General features: G+C 43.3%; 2 protein-coding genes across 3 annotated transcripts; both read right to left on the reverse strand.

The window, feature by feature from the left end:
- Window positions 1-1,452: 1,452 nt before the first annotated feature.
- LOC125703513 (migration and invasion inhibitory protein) lies at window positions 1,453-7,432 on the reverse strand. The gene is given in 10 exon segments (XM_048968096.1): window positions 1,453-1,769; window positions 1,771-1,866; window positions 2,580-2,676; window positions 3,014-3,143; window positions 3,586-3,644; window positions 3,822-3,933; window positions 4,397-4,499; window positions 4,789-5,256; window positions 5,807-5,991; window positions 7,266-7,432. Coding segments are annotated over 9 exon segments (1,293 nt in total). The 5' UTR covers window positions 5,975-5,991; window positions 7,266-7,432; the 3' UTR covers window positions 1,453-1,709.
- An 831-nt stretch (window positions 7,433-8,263) lies between these two features.
- Window positions 8,264-20,879, reverse strand: MFN2 (mitofusin 2). 2 transcript variants are annotated; one of them, XM_048968081.1, is made up of 19 exons: window positions 20,792-20,878; window positions 20,489-20,615; window positions 19,858-20,036; window positions 19,086-19,221; window positions 18,582-18,744; window positions 17,967-18,091; window positions 17,542-17,650; window positions 17,337-17,444; window positions 16,799-16,952; window positions 16,487-16,554; window positions 16,194-16,315; window positions 15,796-15,922; window positions 15,416-15,520; window positions 14,812-14,914; window positions 14,062-14,282; window positions 13,763-13,912; window positions 12,673-12,869; window positions 12,131-12,265; window positions 8,264-11,223 (listed from the first exon to the last, which is right to left on the reverse strand). In XM_048968081.1, the coding sequence occupies exons 3-19, from the start codon at window positions 20,030-20,032 to the stop codon at window positions 11,154-11,156; spliced, it is 2,268 nt and encodes a 755-aa protein (XP_048824038.1). In that variant the 5' UTR covers window positions 20,033-20,036; window positions 20,489-20,615; window positions 20,792-20,878; the 3' UTR covers window positions 8,264-11,153. The 2 variants fall into 2 exon arrangements, with proteins under 2 accessions (XP_048824038.1, XP_048824039.1); XM_048968082.1 differs by lacking the exon at window positions 13,763-13,912 and having other exon boundaries at window positions 20,792-20,879.
- Between the last annotated feature and the right edge of the window lie 31 nt (window positions 20,880-20,910).

Consider the following 20,910-nt stretch of genomic DNA (forward strand, 5'->3'; position numbering starts at 1 on the left):
TGAAATTTTTATTAGCAATAAGGGCACATGGGACAGCTCAGATTATTACCTCTATCTATCTCAATAGATAGACTTTAAGACTGAGTACTTCTGGGAAGCTCCATCTGAAAGAGCATGTATGAACATAGGAAAAAACATTACAAAGGCAGAGACAGCTTGGGATCGTGCTTCAGAGGAAAGAACGTGATCAATTCCTTTCCCTTTACCCTAAATATTCAACCCAAAGCAAAACTAGTCAGTCAGGCCATTCATTTTCCATTCCAGTCACACAGTAAGGCTTCATACACTTGCAACACTGCTCCCTTGCTTAAAAACGTCTAATCATACATTTGTTTTATAAAGTATTGGGGACATTAATTAATTAACACCAAACAGCAGGAAGCTGAAAATACTGGTGCAAACCCAAAGCTTTCTGTGAAGTTTGCTCTCACCAATAAACTTGATTTAAAGCTAATGAATGCAATTGCAAGTCAAGATTACACAATAACTTCCAGAATTCTTAAGAAAGGAATTTATCTTTCAGGATTACTGGAGACAAAACATGACATCTGTTTTATCATTTTTAGATAAGGAAAGATCATACCACGAAGATCAAGCAAATCAAACCATACAGAACAAATTGCTTTTGCTCTCAAACTGTTCTCCACAAAGATTTTTTGCTAACCTCTAAAAACTTTGGAAAAGTAGAGGTAAGTGTAACTTGCAAATATCTGAAGGCATTTTCTAGGTTTTTGAGTAATAAAATGTGCTTTTCCAAGTTTATAATGGCTCTGTAATGTACTCTGTAGCTACAGACACTGAAGATAAACTGGATTTTTTAACTACACTGTTGAGTATCTCAAGTTTAAGGCATTAGTGATTTGCATTTGTTATGCTTCACACGTCTGTAAATAAGCATATCTGTGTGCTTCCCATTGAACAAGGCCATCCATAAGCTAATTCCTTGCCCTAGCATTCTCAGGTAACGGTACATTTCTGATTTGCTTAACTGAAATGGCAGATGAACCCTGTACACATCTGTTGCTATGGTTCTTCTACTTATCCAGTCCACATCTCTTTAAAAGCCTTAGGTAGGAAAGCTCCTGCATCTGCTTAGAAGTAGCTGCAAAATGTGCAAAGTGAAAAGCCATGAGTTTGTACAGTGAAGTAAGTGGACTGCTTGCTCATAGAGATATGGGACTACAAAAATTAGAAGAAAAATCTCCTCGTTGGAGGATTTATTTTTAAACAAATTAACTTGTTTTCACTCCCTGCCCCCATCCCTTCCCCAGGGCCAACAAGTCAGTGGTCCACAGCTGAAGCAGTAGTATTTACAAGTGAAGCTGCTCTGCAATGTCCATGTTTGTTTTGGTCCCTCTGCTGAGAAGCACTGCTTAATCTGAAGAGTGTTGAGGAGGTCAGGTTCAAAAGCTGGTCAGTTCTGGCTCCTCCTGACACTCTGGACACCTGGAAACGAAGACATCATTAATCAAATAATGCCAAATAAGGGACTGCTCCTATTTTGCTGAAGACCTGGGGAGCTGAACAGGCTTTTGTCTACACACTGCTATTATCCAGTTCCACTTGCTTTTTTTTTTTTTTTTTAATTCTAGTTTACAGAGCGCAGGGAACAACCTTTCTTTGGAGATATGAGAAAAATCTTCCAGGCTTTTTCTTTTGCTTAGCCATTGATGATTATCATACTCTTCAGAGAGTCAGAACAACACTTCCTATACATGTAATTCACATCTCCACGACTGTTTACAAGCTATCCTTACCAGGTGAGAGGGAATGGTGAGGTTTCTCTTTCAGTGAAGCTTGCAGATCCAAACTGCTGACTGTGGGGTCACTGGAAGGAATGGTATTTTCCCAGCCAACCAGGCAATGCTGTGAGAACATAGAAGAATGCAGTATGGCAGCGTTTTCTAAGTATGCCTCCACAGGGAGCCATTGGCAGGTTAATTTCTTGAGGAGCTTCATATGAAAAGAGAAGGTTCTTCTAATGCAGCAAAACTTCCACCTTTCTCTGGCTAATTATTTCTGAACTAATCTCCCACTTTGCGAACTCAAACACCTGACCTCCTTCAACTGGTCTCAGCTGACTCATCCTGTTCACCAAACCTCAAACCAAGCTTCTTCCTACCTCTTCACTATAAGGCAAGGCTACAATACCTCTTGCAGCATTCTCTAGCAGCCGGTAGACAGGACCAGCTCTACAAAAACAGTTTCAAATCCAACCTTGCCACTACAAATTTGGCCTGATCCCTACACAATGTGGATTCTTGATAGAAACCTGTCTGTTAACTCTCTGATATTAGAGAACACTCTCAGGCATGATGCTTGAAACAGATCAGCTGAATGATGTCCCAGCAGTATACATATGGCACTTTCTTTTCTTCAGCATAACGCACCTGAAGTTATTTATTTTATGCCAGTTATATGAAGGTGTGAACTCAGAAGCATGCACCAACAGCTTTTCTTGCTGTGTCAGTAACCCAGATCAGAACCTCACCCACCACCACACACACTCCAGAGATCATTCAGAGATCATGCCCAATCTGGGTTGTGCAATCAGTATCTGCAAGAAGACATCAACTTACCGAAGGTAACGCAAGGCTGTCTGCTGGTTCAAAGCTTTTCCTGCAGTGAGCTTTGTATTTGTAGGCAGGCATAAGAGTAGACCTGGGAATGCTGACCCTGCAACAGGGGGAGTAATTGCACACATGCTCCATAAGGCAAAGTAAATTTACATACCTTATCCAATTCAATGACCTAGTCCCAAAAATGAACAAAGGCAAGCAGCTCATTAGACACTTAAAAAAGTACATTCTGATTCTGGACCAAATTCAAATACAAAAATAATTTCTTACCACCTTCAAAACTATTTCTGCTTATGGAAAAATTAGTAGGGGGATTTTAAGCAGGATTTTTAAGCTCTCAGCCTTGACAGCAACCATCTGTAGAACCATTTGGACTCTTTTCTACCCATTACCTCCTGAGATCTGCATATGGCAAAGTAACAATCGCCATCTACCTGACATAGGCTGGCTCTTCCAGTGTCTCTGGGGGCTGGTGGGTACGTGGGACCTTACATACAGGACAGGCAGAATCTGAATCCATAGGGACAGGAAAGAGGCGCTGGTTTAATCGGTAACAGTAAACACCTGCCAGAGAATAATGAAACATGACAGTATTTTTAGTGTGTCAGAAGGTTCCTCAACACTGGCAATATACAGCTGTGTTCTACTTCCGCGCAATACGTGTCTTCTATAGAAACAGTGCTGCTTTCCCTAAAGTATCTTTTACATTTCCTGCCCCAAATAAGTTCCTAAAAAGCAAAACCAAAACTCAACCCCATCAACTAAAAAAGAGAACTGCAGCAAGTTACAAAAAATCCTGACACTGATTTAGAGACAGTGCCTAGAAGGCTCGATTCTCTTTGGAGGAGGAAGTTGAGTATGGATTAGAAATCGCAGCTACAAATAACACACTCTTCCTCCTCTTAAGCGATGCAGGGCCCACTCAGGATAACAGGTAAAGAATTCTCAGTTGTTTGCTCACAGAAACAGGGTTAGGAAGAAACACTTATGAGAGATCTGGTCTTACATTTATGGGAGCTGGCTATCAAGTCTTGTTCAGGAATTATGCATTCCAGAGGCTCAGTCCTAAAGAAACACACAAGCAAACCAGTTAGTGACAGGAGTGCCTGCTCTCCAAACCTACCTTTTCCAAGCATACATTTCTGAATGGGACACAAAGGCCTCCAGAGCCACCCCTTCCCACTACTCAGAACTTCAGAGGGATCCATTGCTGCTTCTGCCCTTCCCCCTGTACCCACTTACTCCATGTGCTGCTCAGAGATACATGCTTCTTTGTTGGCCTGTCGAAACTCGTGGAGCTCAGCAAAATATTGATCAGATTTTTCTTCCACTGAAGAGTTTGTATCTAGAAGCCCTGAGAATGTCAAGGAAAGAGAAAAGTTCAAGGTTTTAGTGAATTTGAGGAAGCAACCAAAGAAAGACTCAATTCAGAATGATCAAGAAAGCTAAAGGTGAGGAGAACCAAAGAGGATAAGGAGAAGACAACATCATAACATCAAGTCAGACATTTCTGCTGTGACCTTGGTTCCTCAATGCATCCATCCATTTTTGGTTGCTTGCTACCCCTCTAACCTTTGCCATTCGCTGCTTGGATTCTCACACAGTTGCCACTTCACTATTTCAGTGAAGCACAGTTCACATTTGTCATGGGTGAGGAACGGCTGCTGACAAAACTTCAGCTCCTCTGCTGATCCCTGCTCTGCGGGCTCTAGGCCTGCGATTCTGCCACACTACAATACTAACGGAGGGTAAATCATGTTTTAACTCTTGATATTACCACATCATGCTGAGAGCTTTGCTTCAGGTTTAAGATTCACCTGCAATCCAGTCATAGCCCAGGAACGGACGCACGGACCAGCTACTCACAGGCACAGTGTGTTCTTCAGGCTCAGCTTGAAAACTCACATGACCAGCTTCCTTCTGGGAAAAAAAACCAAAAAACAAAACAAACCAGGAAGACCTCCTATACATCTAGCATGAGATTCATAGATTCATAGCTACAGCTAGGGAGATAAATAGCAGTTGTTTAAGTAGGACAGCACCAGGTTAGTTTGAGGCTGAAATCTGTCTATAGCTCTAACAGCAATTTGCTACAGCCCTCTGCCTTCTCAATTCATAGAACTGATGTTTTATATGTAGCATTCTCTTGACTCCTCCCCCCATCATTCTGACTTATGAAAACAAGCAAGTCTTTGGTTTCACCACTTACCTTCAACCCTTTGGACTGAGATGTCAGCAGGATTGATTTAGGTGTTGTGGCTTCCTTGGAGGTCTCTTCACTTTGTACTCTGTTTGCTGATGGGTCCAAATGACCCCTAAGCTCATTCTTCTCACTGGAACCACGTGGAAGAGTAGTCTGTCTTCTGTTCTTTTCACGTCCTAGAAGGAAGGAGTCTTCCTCTGCACTTCCTTGAGCATGGCTATCCCCAACCAGTCCACAAGTTTCTCTCTCACATGTAATGACTGCAGACACAGGTATAAGATTTTTCTCTTTAGCAGGAAAGCAGGATTGCAAAACTGATTCCTGCATCCTCGTTTGTTGCTGCACCCCTCTGTCATTGCTGCTGTGTTTGAGTGATGAACAAAGGGCTGCTCTGGCTGTGCAAGCTCTGGGTTCCACAGACACCAACGTTGCAGGATCGTGCTGTGTGAACACACCATCAACTTGATTTTCCTTCTGTAAGAATAAAGACATTACTACCACATTGCACCATTAAGAGTACAAGCATTTTTTATTAGGCCAATTTACTCAGCAAGAGAAGCATCAGCCTCTCAGCCTGGTCTGCTCACCCGTTAAATTTCTGTTGGGAAAAACATAAAATCTTAATGTTATCCATGAGATCACTATTAAGTGTTTGGAGACGATAAGAAAGGGATTCATTTATAACTAAAAGCAGCTCATTTCCAAGCCGAGAAACTGCCAAAGTTTCAGCCTTTGTGCTCTGAAGAAACAAAAGGATTTTGTTTCATGATAATCCTTCCTATCTCGTGTTAAAAATCCCACATTCGTCAGGCAGCAGCTGATCTCTGAACTCTTTGCACTGAGAACACATCTGAGACAAGAAGACAAACAACAAAGGTCTAGCTACTGTTCCGATGGGCTCCATATTTCATTTTCCACCAGCTGCTTCACGTTCTTGTGTCTCCCCTACAGGCAGAGCTACTGCCTACCTACCATATGAGGCCCATTTGATACTCAGCACTTTCAGCACAGACCTAACACATACCCCTCTCTTGGGCAAGGGGACAGATGCTTCAGCAGTTGCTCTATTACAAAGAGATGCTGGAAGAAGCGGCTTGCTGGGAAGACTTTTTCTTATCTCTTCCTGCTTCACTCTGAGCCTTTGTAGAAGGTCCTGGTTGGCCTGACGCAACCTGAGGTGCTCTGACTCCATCCTATGGACGTGTCCTCCTATAAAGCCAGAGGAAGGGTGAACTGCATGAATGGAGGTATGAATTGAAGAAGCAGACATGGGAAAAAAACAAAAAACAAACAACATAACACTTTCAGATGACTTTTCATAAAAGTCACAGGGTTTGTTGGGAGTTTTGATCTTTGAACGTTATCTTTGAGAAATCAGCCAGCTTCAAAACTCCTTATGCTAAGAACCAGCACCGCTGCATACATCTCTGACCCCTACATGTACTCAAGTACTTTCTACCCAGAGACTGGCATATGATTTAAATAGAGGCAGGAAACTCAGACATGGAAAACAGTAAACGTGAAATGTCACATGTCACAGAAAACCAGATGAAAGATGTTTCATTCAGATATCTAGAGCAATCATACATAAATCCACTTTAGACTTATTTTCAGAATTCACAGTCTGATGATACCTAGACACTCACTCAACACACAAACAGTGAGTATTTCTCTTTTAGTACAGCCAAAACACAGTCTAAAGTGTCCTCCACGGTCCCCAGGCAGGAAGACTTCAAAATGCTCTGTCTTTGGCAAAAGCTATTAGTCAAGGGCTCCTGTAAAACTATGTTTCCCTATGACCTCTTGTTCTAAAGGGTCCCTAAACCTTTTCCTAAAGTTCATCTGATTTGTTTTTGTTACCTTGGCAACATTAGGAGCCAAACACACACACTGTACAACAGGGGGGGAGGGTTGGGAAGGAAGGAGTGTTAATAATTGAAAAACCCACAGCATGTTTTTCTTCCATTTACAAGAAGGGTGCACAACTGGATGCCTTATAGAAATATCTGTCTTGAGACACTACTTTTTCTGAGATGATTTAAGCAAAACAAAAGTTCTCATGGTATTCCTAGGACAGAGCTAACAGCATCCCCTCATTGTTGCTCATTAGAAAGCCCATACTCAGAAATTAACATTAGTCACAGGACTTTCTGGAAGGGTATTTACCAGACGAGACCCATTCTTCGCACAACCAACATGAAGCTGCCGAGCACAAGCCTAAGGCTGAAGCTTGTGAAAGCGCTGTAATTACAACATTTTGAGAAAAGGAGCTACGCCTCGAGAACGAAGTAACCGCATCTCCAGCAACAGCTCCGCAGCGCTGCCCAGGCCCGGTTCCGGGCAGCACAAACTGGGGCGATGCTACTTTCCCTTCCCTCTTAAGAGGCCAGCCCGGTAGATTCGACAACCCCCTCAGCCCCGTACAGAGCACCGTGTGGGAGCAGCGAGCTCTGACCCTCCCCGCGCCACGCTGCCGGGCCCACCTGCGCCGCACAGCCGGGGATCCCCGCCCTCGCTTCGGGCTTCCCCCGGGCAGCCCCGGACCCACCGCCGTTCCCGCAGCGCAGCGGCCTCCGGGCATGCGCGGGGACAGCGGCTCCGCCTCCCTGCGGGGACAAAACAGGGGCGGAGGCAGAACCCGGCTGATGCTCTGCTGGGCGCGACCGGCGGCCCCAAGCGGCAAGGAAGGGAGAAAGCAGCTAAGTGTGAGAACCTCTTGCTGGAAACGTCCTTTTCCGGAACGGAGAATGCTGATTCACCGCCGCCAGTCTGTTAACGCAGTATTTGCTGAGTATTTGCTTCTTCGAATATTCTCGAGAAATCAGAGCCAGGCTTGACATTTTTAGTGTATCTTCATAATGTCAAAACCTCAGATCATTCAGCACCGTCGCTCTCTTCTTTTTCACTGTGAAAACAGATTAAAGGTCACTACCACGTATGCAGTTTCCCACGGCAGTAGCACGTTACCCTCTGGAGGACTCACCTGGAGCTCTGCGTCCACATGAGGGGTCCTCAGTACAGCAGAGATGGAGAGGAGGGCCACAGCAATGCTCCCTGATGGAACGTGAGGACAGGCTGAGAGCTGGGGCTGTGCAGCACGGAGGAGAGAAGGCTGCAGGAGGGCTGAGAGCGGCCCGTGTGTCTAAAGGGGCTGTAAGCAAAAGGGGACAGACTGTTCAGCAGGGTGTGTGGAGATGGGATGGGGAAACGGATTCCTGCTAAAAGAGGGGAGACTCAGGTTGGATATAAGGAAGAAGGGAGGTGAGGCACTGCACAGAGTGCCCAGAGAGGAGGTGCAGGCACCCAAGGTCAGGGGATGGGGCTGTGAGCACTGATGGAGCTGTGGGTGTCCCTGCTCAGTGCAGGGTTGGACCTGATGGCCTTTAGGGTCCCTTCCAGCTCCAACCATTCTATGGCCCGACTGCATCATATTTACACTTGTAGACTTTGAATCAAGATACACAGAACACAGCAGGAGAAATACTTTTTCCAATTCATTTTTATTTTGGTTTCCACTGCTTTTACAGCATTGATACAGGAATAATTCATGCAAATTTATCACCTTAAATACAGCAGAGAGAAAACTCACTGGTAAGAGTATTTCGAAGAGCTCCATCAACATAACACAATGAAGGTACATAGCAGCAACAAGATAAAGTGCACTGAGCTGTCGCCCTTAAATAAGAGCTTGGGGAAGACTGCTTTTAGAAGTACCTAAATTCCCAGGATTAGTTTATTATTTCTAAAGAAAAGCAGAAGATAACCTCCTTGCTAATAGTGTTCATTCCTCCACCAAGCTGAATTAAAGAAGTACTGTGTTGGAAGGTCTTTCTGTTAGAAGTCTGATTCGTGATCACCCAGCTGCTATTGACAGGGTTATAGATGCACTTGAACAACAGTTATCTCCCATGTTAGCAGTTTTACTTCTTACAAAATCCAGGCAGTTCTTTCCTCTGTTCTATCTGTTAGCACTACAGTGAGAGCACCTCCATCACCAACATCTGAGCAGCGCCACAAACACGCACTGCCAAGACACCGTGTTCTGAGAACACACCAATCTCTTTGCCTTCACCAATCTGACCCCAGCTCTGAAGATCATCAGCTCACTGATCAACTTCCTCTAAGGCCTGCTGAGATCTAGCAGCACGTCTCCAAAGGCGAGGTCGGTACTTCAGGTAGTCAAGAGTTGCTGACCAATGCATCATCTCCTTCTGCCTGGAACTGGCAGTTTCCTGTTCTATCAGGGATCTGCTTCATGTTTTAACTCAGCACTGTACACTGCTTGTTATAAATGTGTATGTAATAGCCTGGGAGACAAAGAGCTCTGCTGTAGGTATTGTGTGAATTCAGAGTAATAGCCCACAGTGCCACTTGCTCCAGCATACTTCAACACTACAAGCCCAGAGAACACAACACCAAAGGCAAGGACTCACATTTCTCTCTCAGCCATTCTCAGTTCTGATCCAAACCACACTTGTGTACTGGTGGCTCCCTGAGGAAACTGAACACAGCCAATGAAGTGCTCTCTGATGAAAATAGCTTCTTGGTTTGGGCTGAATTCAAAGCTGTCCTCTGAAAGTGAAAGCTGCGTATGCTTCTTGCCTTTCAGGGTCACAATGAGAGTCTGCCAGCTCCAACGTAACCAAGATAATTCAAGTCTTACTGCAAATCGTAACACAGCCTGAAGTACTTACTGCCACTTCACTATTCTTTCCTGGAGTGTCAGGCAGCTTCTTTCTGGAACCTCACATGGAGCAGAGAACATGTCACAGGCACATATATTCATACCTGAGCATGAATGAGGAATCCTAAGGCTAGCTGATTCCATTTTCAAGTGGAAAATCTCACTGTTGTATAATAGAACAAAAAAGAAGCACCTTAGTACTCCCAGATTCAGCTGTCACTTGCTCACAGATAATTCATGTTCTCCAATGTTTGATTCTGAACAGATTTAGGTTGACACTAACCCCAGAAATGCAGGATTAATTCTGGATTATGGAGAGACATCTTGTGGGCTATGTAAAGATCATTCCCAAAATGTGGTAAAGTACATATCCACCAAGTGGAAAATAAGTCTCACAGCACAGGAACCTGATCCTGCTACTACTGAAATCAGTGGGAATTCCTCTGCTATCAATTCCAGAAGGAAGAGGCTCCAGTCCTCACAATGCCCAAGTCTCATAATCAAAATTAAGAATTGTTTCAGGGCAAAACTCAATTAATTTCATCTATTTATAAATAAAAGACATCTGGGAAAAGAAAAAAATGACTTAACCCATTCTTACCCCAGCATTAAATAGGAAGGATAGGTCTCTATCATCATCCTCACACTTTTAACAGAAACAAATCTCATTACTGCATGGACTTGGATCATCTTATGGGAACTCTACGTGAAGTGAAATCTCTTACAGCGTGTGATCCCTGTGCTGCCCTCATGGCCAGCTAATGGTAATGGAATTCCAAAGGCCTGCTTCCAGAAACACTGCTGTGCAATTACCAAACCCCACATTCATCAGCCTGTCTCACAAGGCAACCTGTCAACTGATTCATCTTTTCATTCCTAATTTCCTTCTTCAACAAACTGTTAATTATCATCACCACTTCCTTCATAGCAGCTTGCTATGGCTTTGCAAATTAGCTGCCTACAATGTGAAATGAGCCAGATTGCATTACTGAAGAGCTCTGAAGAGGAAGAAATTAACTCAGAAGACAATAAAGGTACCAAAGCAAAAATCTTAGTCCCTTTTGCTCTGGAAGAGAACTAAGTTTTGTTCACAGGTTTAAACGTGCTGACAAAAATAAACCTGTCCATGAAAGTAAACAGTGCAGCAGATCTCTGCCATGTTGTACAATAACAGAAGAAGCAGCTAGGAGATAGGTTTGCACAGGCTACGAAAGTGCTGTGAAACTGTTCTAACTGTGTGCATAAGATTGCTGTTTAGAAAAACAGCTGCTTGTCATATACATAAACTTGGGGCTTTGAAGCCAAAAGCTCCACCTTCATGTAGTAAGATGAACGACTCCATAAAAAACGATGTGTTAGAGTAACTTTTAAACTGATGAACACTTGTTTATAGAATTCACTGTTACTGTACTTCATTTTGATTTTAGAAGCCCCCTGTAAATGTACAAAGCACACATTCTTTCCAACGTAGCTTGTTCTCCTAAGCAGGAAAAGAAGAGCTGCAACAGCTAGTGTTGAAAGGTGGGACACAAAACAAGGATGCTGAATCCTACTGTTCACACAGCAACTGGAAACTGGCAGGAGCCTTTTGCTCATTCCCTTTAGGGATTCCATCACCCACCATATTCTCTGCAGTAACTGAAGGAGCACTGAAGGGAAACAGCGTTGTTTTTCTCCTTTTCCCACACTATCTGCTTTGCTGCAGGTACTGATGTGTGAACATGTTAAGTTCACTATCGAGCCAACCCGCCTTATTCCTGGAAAGACAAGAAGTCTCTGTTAGGTGAATAAAATCATTCTTCCCAAGGCAATCTGAAAGAAACACGAATAAGACTATCACAGAATCACAGAATTGTAGGGGTTGGAAGGGACCTCCAGAGATCGAGTCCAACCCGCCAAGACTATTCCACAGCAAGGCATGGAGAGGAATGCCAAGGGGGTCCTTTCCAAAAGGCTGCTACTACTCCTTGTCTCCTTCAGGTCAGGAACACCATCCTGCCAACAATCCCCAGCTTCAAGGCTCATAGTGAGATCTTGGTCACAGCTTTAAACTGGTCTTATTATTTGTGTGGGTAAGGTGTGTTAAAAAAAATTATTCCCAACAGCTTTTGCAGGGTGAAGACAAACATCAGACTCAAATCTGTGCAATGGCAAGGGTGAGACTTTTTAGATGATTTTCTAATTGCCTGGAAAAGTTTGCAGGAGTAGAGGACTGTACATTTTGGTAAACAGACAAGAACTGTAATTTTGTACTAACTGAAAGAAAGAAGGAAATGGGATTTTTATGAGACAAAAGATTTAAAATGACTGTTCAGAGTACATGGGCTGAGCATCTCTCCTTCTAACGGGTTAAAATAACAAAAAGCACTGCTCACCAACACCCCAATATCCTTTCTCACCCAATAATCTAAGTGACTTTTCTTTCTACTTGAGGCTGCAGAGTATTGTTTTGATATTTCCACCAGACATTTTAATACATTGCAGAAAATTGTTTTCCATGTAACGTTAAAAAGGAACACAATACAAAAAGATGTTGATGTCTGCAAATCAAACACTATGATGAAAGAAGGGCTGCCCTCAGAGGTGCACCCTCCTCTGAGCATCTTGGAGCAACCACACGAAAACCAATTATATGCAGATGTTTGTGTAGTAAGAAAATCTCACCTCAGCAATTTTGCTTTGCTCTGCAGTGAATCCAAAACTTCAATTTTCTTATTCATGGCAGAAATTTCCTGCTCGAGATTCTCCCGTGTAACATCCACTTGCTGACATAACTGAGCAAACGTTCCAGCAAGCTCTCTGTGAAACGGGAAGAACAGTGTAAAGTAGGAATGAAACACAGAATTCAAGGAATAAATGCCTTCGATGAGTGGTGATGACACTGACTCAGATGCAAACATCTTTCCCTTCTGCACAAGAACACGTTAGAACTGTCAGAGAAATGTCAGACTGAAGTACTAAGACTAGAGCTTTAGAAATACCCACATAGGACACCATGTTTATTAAGAAAACCAACAATGTAACCCACAGATTCTCTTTAAAACACATGTATTATTATATTTTTTAGTCCTGAGTTCAGTGAGCAGATATCTTGCTTTAAGAAGCAATATCACCCTAAACAAACAAAGCGAAAAACAGTAATTAAAAAAAAAACAAAACAACAGGAGAATTCAGATAAAGATGTTAGGTAAATATAGGCAACCTACTGTTGGACTTGGTGGCTGCAATTAGATCCTGTATAGCTGACAATAAGCTGCAGTTTCTCTCCAGCATATTCTACAAACTGCCGTTTGAAAGCTCTCTCCTTCGCTTTTGTGGTCCAGGTGAGGCGTTCATACACATAAAGCAGCCCGTAAAGACCAAACGAGAGAGCAATCAGCCTCCAGCCCACAGCCTTCCAAACCTAAAACAAGCACAGGGGAAAACAGATGACACAGGTCTATTAGAAGTGATGCTGCCTCATGGCAATGGTGCACCTGTACTTTAAGCACATGAGAGTTAGCCAGAAACCTCCAACAACAACCCTGACCTGCAAGTAGTTTCACTGATCAGACAGCTTGCTACGAATGTTCAGCTTACACACTTAGAATACCTGCAGGTTAACTTCTCCAGGTCATTAAAGTCACCTTTACATGCACAAATGAAGTTGGCCTAGCTCACAGAATTCTTGTTTCTGAAGGAAAAACCATTTTTAGGGAACCATCTTCCTTTTGACAAATCATCCACCCCCCACACGCTCTGAGAAAGCACAGAGGTAAGGAACTTACTGGAGAAGCTTCGTGTTACTTGTAGAAAAGAAACTAGTTACCATACAACTCGAGTTAAACCTCTGTTACTCTTTTCTTCCGCAGTTTTGGGAGACAACATTCTCTTGTTTTTCCACAAGACAGAAAAGTAGGCAGTGCTGATTGTGCATGAAATAAATTAAAGCATCTATAATTAAGTGCTCTCCTCCTGTTCCAGGTAGGAAGGTATGCATCATCAGAGGATCTAAGCAGAAATCTCAACTTCAACCTCAGTTCCTAGTCCTCAGTCAACAGGAAAAATACATTTTTCCTTCTATTCTATTCACAAGAATACCAGATTTTATAACACAATTTGAAAGGCTTTTATCTTCACAAAACCTCTGGTTCCCTACGTAACTATTGTGCAAAATTATGCTTGACGTTTTATCTTCTATTTGCACACAGAAAGCGTTTTGCTATCTGTGAACTGGAAATATCTACAGGTCTCTGCAGTGACGACGCCAGCACCCCGAGGTTATTTGTCTAGATGCTCCTCAGATTGTCAACCCACCACGCCACCAACCACGATGATCCCCATGGAAGTTCGGGAAGTTAACGAGGCCAGTCCAGTGACCATCGACACCATGAGTTCTTCCTGGGTCATAGAACCCTGAGGCAAAGGAGGCAGACTGGGATTTGCTGGTGTTAAAGGGCGTTGAATCTAATTAGAAAAGCATGGAGAAAAACAAAGGAAACAAAAACAGAGTACAGAATAAAAGAATGCAAGACGTTGCCCTTCCCAGCAAAAACTGTTCAGCAGGCCCTTGAGTTACTGATACCCACTGACCCGTGACCACTAAGTTACCTTACCTGGTCATTATAGCCCATCAAGGCCCGCCGGCCATTCTTTGGTCCCAAAAATCTGTTCACCAGCATCGTCCATCCAAGAGAGAAATGGAATTCTATGTCTTCTTGGAAGTCAGCACAAAGCTTATCACAGTTCAGATCATAGCTGAGTGTGAAGCACTGCCGGGGAATTAACATGTCTATCTGGCCTCGCAGGGAGAGTGGGAGCAGTGGTTTTAAGCCATCTGCAAGAACAGAACATAAACTCATTCAGAAAATAGGAAATTGAGTTCACAGTAATTAACTGGACTTGCATTCCATAATCAGAACGGATATTGGTTGTTCCATCCTCTGCAGTTGTTTTTGTGAGTATCTTGAATTTCATGAAGCCAAGCAAGTTGCAATGCAGTCAATTCATATTCAGAAGGATGCCTTTCCATGGGCATTCCCAAATCTCTAAAGGTAGCTATAGTGTACAGTTTATCAACAGCTTGAAAAACAGGAGGCCAATTCTAAAAGTGCTTCTCTCTCACTAACAAAGGATTAAGCTGATTGATTAGATTCATTACTAATATGCACTGAACAAGTTTAGCCAAAGAGTGGAAAAAGCAGGAATAACTCATGCTCTACATATAAGTGCTACTAATCATGATGGAAACTAAGACAATGCCACCTGCAAACAACCATCAGAGGAATAAGAAACCCAGAACATCCACCTAGTTATTCTGCATTACAGTAACAGGAATGAAGGGTAACATTGCCTGCAGAACTGACCTATCATTTCTTGCTGCATTGTCTGCAGGGAAGCTGTGATTGCATTGGAACAACGATCTGACATGTTACGGCCCAGGCCTTCCTCAATGTGTTTATGGAGCTCCTGACAAACAGAGAAGGGTTACTGAGATTAAATAAAAGGAAGACATAAGTTGCAGGTGCTAGAGCTTCCCAGTTAAAAAAAGCTTCCAAAGCAAGAGCATGCATTCCATCTGCCCACTCTTCTAACATCAGTTTCATTTTTCTCCTTCCTTCAGTGGAGGAGAGGAAAAAACCATGCAATCTCACAAGTATGCTGTAGACTGGAAAGGTTTTGTTTGAGGTACACAATGGAATACACCATACATGTATCTGTTTAATGCTGACGTTAGTTTTAAAGATAATTTCCTTCCTTTTTTAACACACCATTTTTCACAGAAGCTACCCCAGTGCAAAACAAAATTTAAGAGAAGGCACTTTGCAATATTAAAAACTCAGTTCTTCCTAGTTGGAAGAATGTTAAGTGCCTCCAAGAGCTGGTGTAATTACTGACTCAGAGCCCGCTGACTAATTACAGGGCGGCTCAGAAGCTGTTAGCAATCTACAAGAAGCAAACACGACTTACGTTCTTGTAAACTTTAAGAACGACTTGAGAAGGATGGAAATCTGCTTGGTATTCATCTACCAGCACTGAAAGCCGCCTGATTTCTTCTGCCATTGCATTGGATACCTGGAGAAGGAGCCACAGGACAAAGTTACCATACTGCTCATTTAAAGCATCTTGTGAGTCTCCCTGAAAGTTACCCCCAGGTGTTCCACTTTTCCTTTTATTGCCTCAAGGAAAGCAAACAAACAACAAACCCTGCTTCTGAAAGCATTTCTTCTCTTCCCATCTGTATCTCCCACATTTCTACCCCCTCAGACCTGTCAGCACTTTGCATTTTTCTCACCACACTGGCAGCTCTTTCAGACAATCCCTTCTCTTTTTCTGCAGCCCCTCCTCACCTGCCTCTCCACTTCTTCTGTGATCTGTTTGATTTTCCGCTTGTAGTCTTGAGTGAGGAGCTCCAGCTGTTTGTCAATAAAACCCAAACGTTCCTGTCGTTCCTCTCGCATTTCCAGACAATAAACTCTGAAAAAAAGGTACCCATGGCAAAGCCAGATAAGCACATTTCTGATCTGCAAACACCTGGAACTCCAGACAAAAGACATTCTCCAACCCAAGAACCAAGTGTACCAATATCTACAGTGCATTGCATACACACAGCACACAGGATAAAAAGGATGCTCCTCTCCCAATATTTCCACATTTTTCCTTTGCATTTTAAATGCTCATACTCTTTAATTTTCTCTCTAAGTGCAAGCTTGTGTCATGAAAGCACCGAGCATCAGCATCTCCTCACCGCTGTTCCTGGGCAGCAACATGCACTGAATCCATGATGAGACGAACATCCTCTGCGATCTGCTTTGCTCTCACTGTATGCTGCTCAAATTTTGTTTTCACTGCTGACTGGGAGATACATTCCTGTACACAACAGGCAGCCAAGATTAGCAGCAGGCAGAAATACACTAACACAACTTGTCTATTTCCTAAGTGTGCTGCCACTCCATGTACGTAAGCTCCACTCCCCAGCCTTTTAGGAGTAAGCTGGGAGGCTTCAGGAGTAAATGGAATGCTACAACACTTAACACTCACCTCAAATCTTCTCTCAAAGTTTTGAAACTCAAACATTCTCACTTGAAAACCATCTGCCAATGCTCCACCTGAGAGTAGGAAGGTACAAAACAACCAATTAGGTTTTCAGAAAGCATTCAGATGTTGGACATTAGGATATACTCCTGCTTTACCCTGAAGCCAATGCAGAAAAAGCAGCCAATTCATTCTCTTTTATTTTGTCTGCTCTCTTAAGAATTTGATATTTTTAATAAATTCAGTTTTGCCTATTTGTGAAACAAGATATTCTCTTATTTCCTTTGCTATAAGAAAGGCTCTGTTAGCTTTCCTCACCTCCTTCTGGCATCCCTTGAGCCCTCTGAATCCTGGCATTCAGCACTTCTTTTGCTGACACAAAGAAGATTCGATCCCCTGCCTGTGCTCGATCCACCACACCCAGCTCATCTACCAGGAAACTGGTGCAGCGCTCCATGTGCTGCCGACGCACCTGAGGGACAAACAGGAACACCTCCACGTGCAGTTACAGCCACTTTAAGCTCCATCTCAAAAATCAGATCAGACACTCAGATGCCCTCTGCTGGTTTAAGCTACTAATATGAAAGAATAAGAAGACAACCTTGCAATCTATAAAATCTTCCAGAAGTCATCCAAGTCACCTAACTTACAAACTGCCTGGTGAAGGTCTTGACTTCCACTTTAGAAATCTCCAGAGCCATGCTGTGACCACTAGCCTATCCTCCCTCTAGTTTCCACACTACAATAATAAAAAAACCAATAATATCTAACACTTTATGGTTCTACACACAAGGACAAGAGTCAAAATGGTTTCTATATGGACTCCAGGCAAAGGGAAGGAATTTAAATCACAAACCTCTTCCATGTACTCTGGTTCAGAGGCAGATGCATCCCAGCGGTTATTTAAAATAAATATATTGGGTCGAGACAGACGTTCATTCACCTTGTGAAAGAACTGTTTCTCCTGTGCAAAATGGAACACAATCTCTTAAATTAATTTGTCAACATGCTTCAACCTCCAGCCAAATTCATTGCCCGCTATCAAGTGAACTTGAACATACAGTTTGCATCAACGTTGATTCCGAATTTGCCACCAGAACAAATACATCAGCATCTAGACAGAACTTGTCGATCCAACTGTCCAGCTCTGTGGTTACATCAATGCCAGGGCTAAGAGCAGAAAGAGAAGAAACAACGTTATTCTGGTGACATTTCAAAAACATGTTTTAAAAAGTTCATACAAGACTTGTTTCAGCTATACAGGGCATTATTTTCTGTGTTAGAGCCACACTGCTTTGAGGTTTTAGTTTGCAGACTGCAAACTAAAAAGGACAAATCAAGATAAACTGTGGCTGTTAACTGCAGGAAAGGACTTTGGTCACTGTCTCAGATTAAAACAAGGTCACTTTCATTGACGTCTGCTAAATTTGTATTTGAATACAAAGAAATGTGTGGTAAAGAGAAAAAGAAAGACAGATATTGTCACCTGTCCATGAGCACCAGGTCATCCTTTAAGAGAGGACATTTGGAATTGGGCCACATCACGCTGACTAGGCTGCCAGCATTCAGAAGCTCATCTTGATGGAGGGCATGAGCCAGCTGGTTTACTGTCTAAAAATGAAAGTTTTATATATCTATAACATTTCCCATATGCTAAGACAATTATCTCCCCCCAAAATTGGTCACAGACAGTTTAAGATAAAACCCAACTTGGAATTATCTCCCAAGAGTTTTCCCACACCACGTGTTTCCCCAGCCAGAAGACAACCACCCAAAAAGTGTCTATAAGAATAAGGCTGAGGAACTATCAGGAAGACTGTAACTTTGGTCAGCCATCCAGAGCTGAGAACTTCCTGAGGCATCATTCCAACTCCCTATTAGCACAATCACAACATATCATCTTCCACATACAATGAAGTCTCATGCCATAGCTTGCTTCACTCCTCCCTTCCTACACTCATTGAAAACCTGCTGTTGATCTCTGCTCCTTCAATGAATATAACCCTGAACTGTTAAAAGTCTATTCACAGTGCTTTCATTTTCCTTTTCTGGTACTGGAACACAGCTCTTCTCCTATACCTTATGCTTAAGGAAATTGTACCTTAACACTCTTCTTTTCCTCTGAGCCTTCAGTAAGTAGGAAAGCTTCATGACCATCAGTCCCTTCTACACGCAGGAAACAATTAGTGGTGTGTCCAATTCCTGAAGGAAGGACTTTGTCCCATAGCATGGCATTTATCACAGTGCTTTTTCCATTGCTTGTCCTGAAGCAAGATTAAAGAATAGCATAGCTGGGCTCCTGAGCTATTTAGGTACTTTTTTGATGTTACAAACAATAAGCCATCTAAATCAAAGCAGCTCCAGAAGTATTAACAACTTTAAAAAAAAATCCATTTTTTCTTTTAAAACTTCTTCCAAATAGTCAATGTTCTACAATATTTAAGTCCCATTTACACAAGTACTGGCACTAGGGACATCTGCCACACGTTGCATGCAGAAGCTGGAGCACTAATGCTTCTATAAATACTTTTTACTGGCTATGATCCTAAAGATGCAAGTTTCTCTACCAAGTAGGGAGTGTAGCCAATGTAAGCACGTGACTTACCTTCCAAAAAAAGCCACTTTCATGTGTCGCCTTGCCAGCACCTCACTAATGCCACTGACTTTTGACAAGTAGCCTTTGACTTCCAGTACCTGCTCTTCTGTGGTGACAGGATCAAGCTCTGCATTCTTGTGTGTTTCTAAAAATCAAAATACATCATGCCTCTGAATCCCTGAAGCAATCTGCCTCAGTACTAGGTGAAACATCTCCCCACAGTTTAACACACACAACCAAATGCTTATCTGTATCCCAAAGTTCAGACAGGTCATGCTGAAGCATGCAGTTACACCCACCAGCATTTATTTGCCAGTCTCCTTCCTGTACCTAATAACCATTCTTATCCTCAGCACTGCTTTAAGCAGAACGCATCCAACACTTCAAACATTCCAGCACCCTTAAAAAGCTTCTCTCTGCATCGTAAGCTGTAAAGCCAATTACTGTATATGTTCCATGTCACTGGCAATGATGTGTGTAGGCAAGAATACTGAAAGGATTATATGCACACAACCAAAAGAGCCTTAAATGGTTCATTTAAAAAAAATAGTACACAACACACACACAGAAACAACGTTCTCCAACAACAGAAAGTAGCCCACTAACTAGCTGGGTTTCATAACTTACCAACTTAAGTCAGCTTTGAAATACAAATTCAATAATTTTCAGTCCCTCATACAAATACTGAGACATAAAGACAGACATATTTATAAATAAATGAGGGTTCTGGTGCGTGCCTTGGGAACCACGTACAGGCAAAGCACCATTCAGCTCAGCTTACCCTCCAGGAATGAGGAACTCTCATTGATGTACGCAGCCAGCTGCTCAAAGATGCCATTGATTTTCTTCTTTGCAGTGACGAAATGTTTGAGTGGAGAAGCATTTACCTCAGCCATGTGTCTTTTATCCTTCTTCACTGCAACTATTGACTTGGAACGAGTGAACAACAGGGACATTGCGCTGCAGGGAAAAATCAGTAAGGAAAAGGGGGCTCACTAAGGCCTGACAGCCACACAACCAAGTGTCCAATATAATCATAGAATGATTGGGCTGGAAAGAACCTCAGATATCACCCAGTTCCAACGCCTGCCATGGGCTGGGTGCTCCCCACCAGCTCAGGCTGCCAGAGCCCATCCATGGCATTGTGCTCTCAATCCCACTGTCTACGTCATTACAGTACATACACGTCTAAAATATATAAGGAAAAAGGTGGGGTCTCTACTGAGAGATGGGGAAACAGCCACCTAATGAGCAGACACCGACTGAAAACTACATAATACACAACCTAGAGATCATTCGACAGGAAATGCTTTATTTCTCACACTCAGACATCTGGAAAGAAAGAAGCCCACCTTACCTCCTCACTTCCACGGCACAGCCCACCAAGGATCCTTCCCTCCCGCCCCGCTTACTTTTCAGAATGTGTTTCGCTCTCACAAGCCGGACATGGTCAACTCGAGTCCCTCCGGAACGCGAACAGCTCCGTTTCTCCGTTTTCACCCTCAGCTCTTTCCGCCACGCCAAATCCACTCGTCCTCCCTGCGACAGAGGCGGACGGAGCGCGTAGGCCTCAAGCTCACAGAGCCCTCACAGAGCTGCGGGCGCGCGCCAAAAAAAAAAAGGCGGGAAGCGCCTCGTCCCACGGCGCGGCCGCACCTCAGAACGGGCAGTGGCGCCCCTCCACCCCCACACTCATCCCTGGCGCCAACGCTCACCTTCACAGCCGCTCCCGCAGCGCCGCCATCTTAATCCGCGGCACCGCCCCCTGGGCGGGCGTGCTGTGCCCCGGGGCGCTTCGGGAGCTGTAGTACCGAGGAACGGTCCCGATAAAGAA

This window comes from Lagopus muta, chromosome 21, assembly GCF_023343835.1.
Source record: "Lagopus muta isolate bLagMut1 chromosome 21, bLagMut1 primary, whole genome shotgun sequence".
Taxonomy (NCBI): Eukaryota; Metazoa; Chordata; class Aves; order Galliformes; family Phasianidae; genus Lagopus; species Lagopus muta.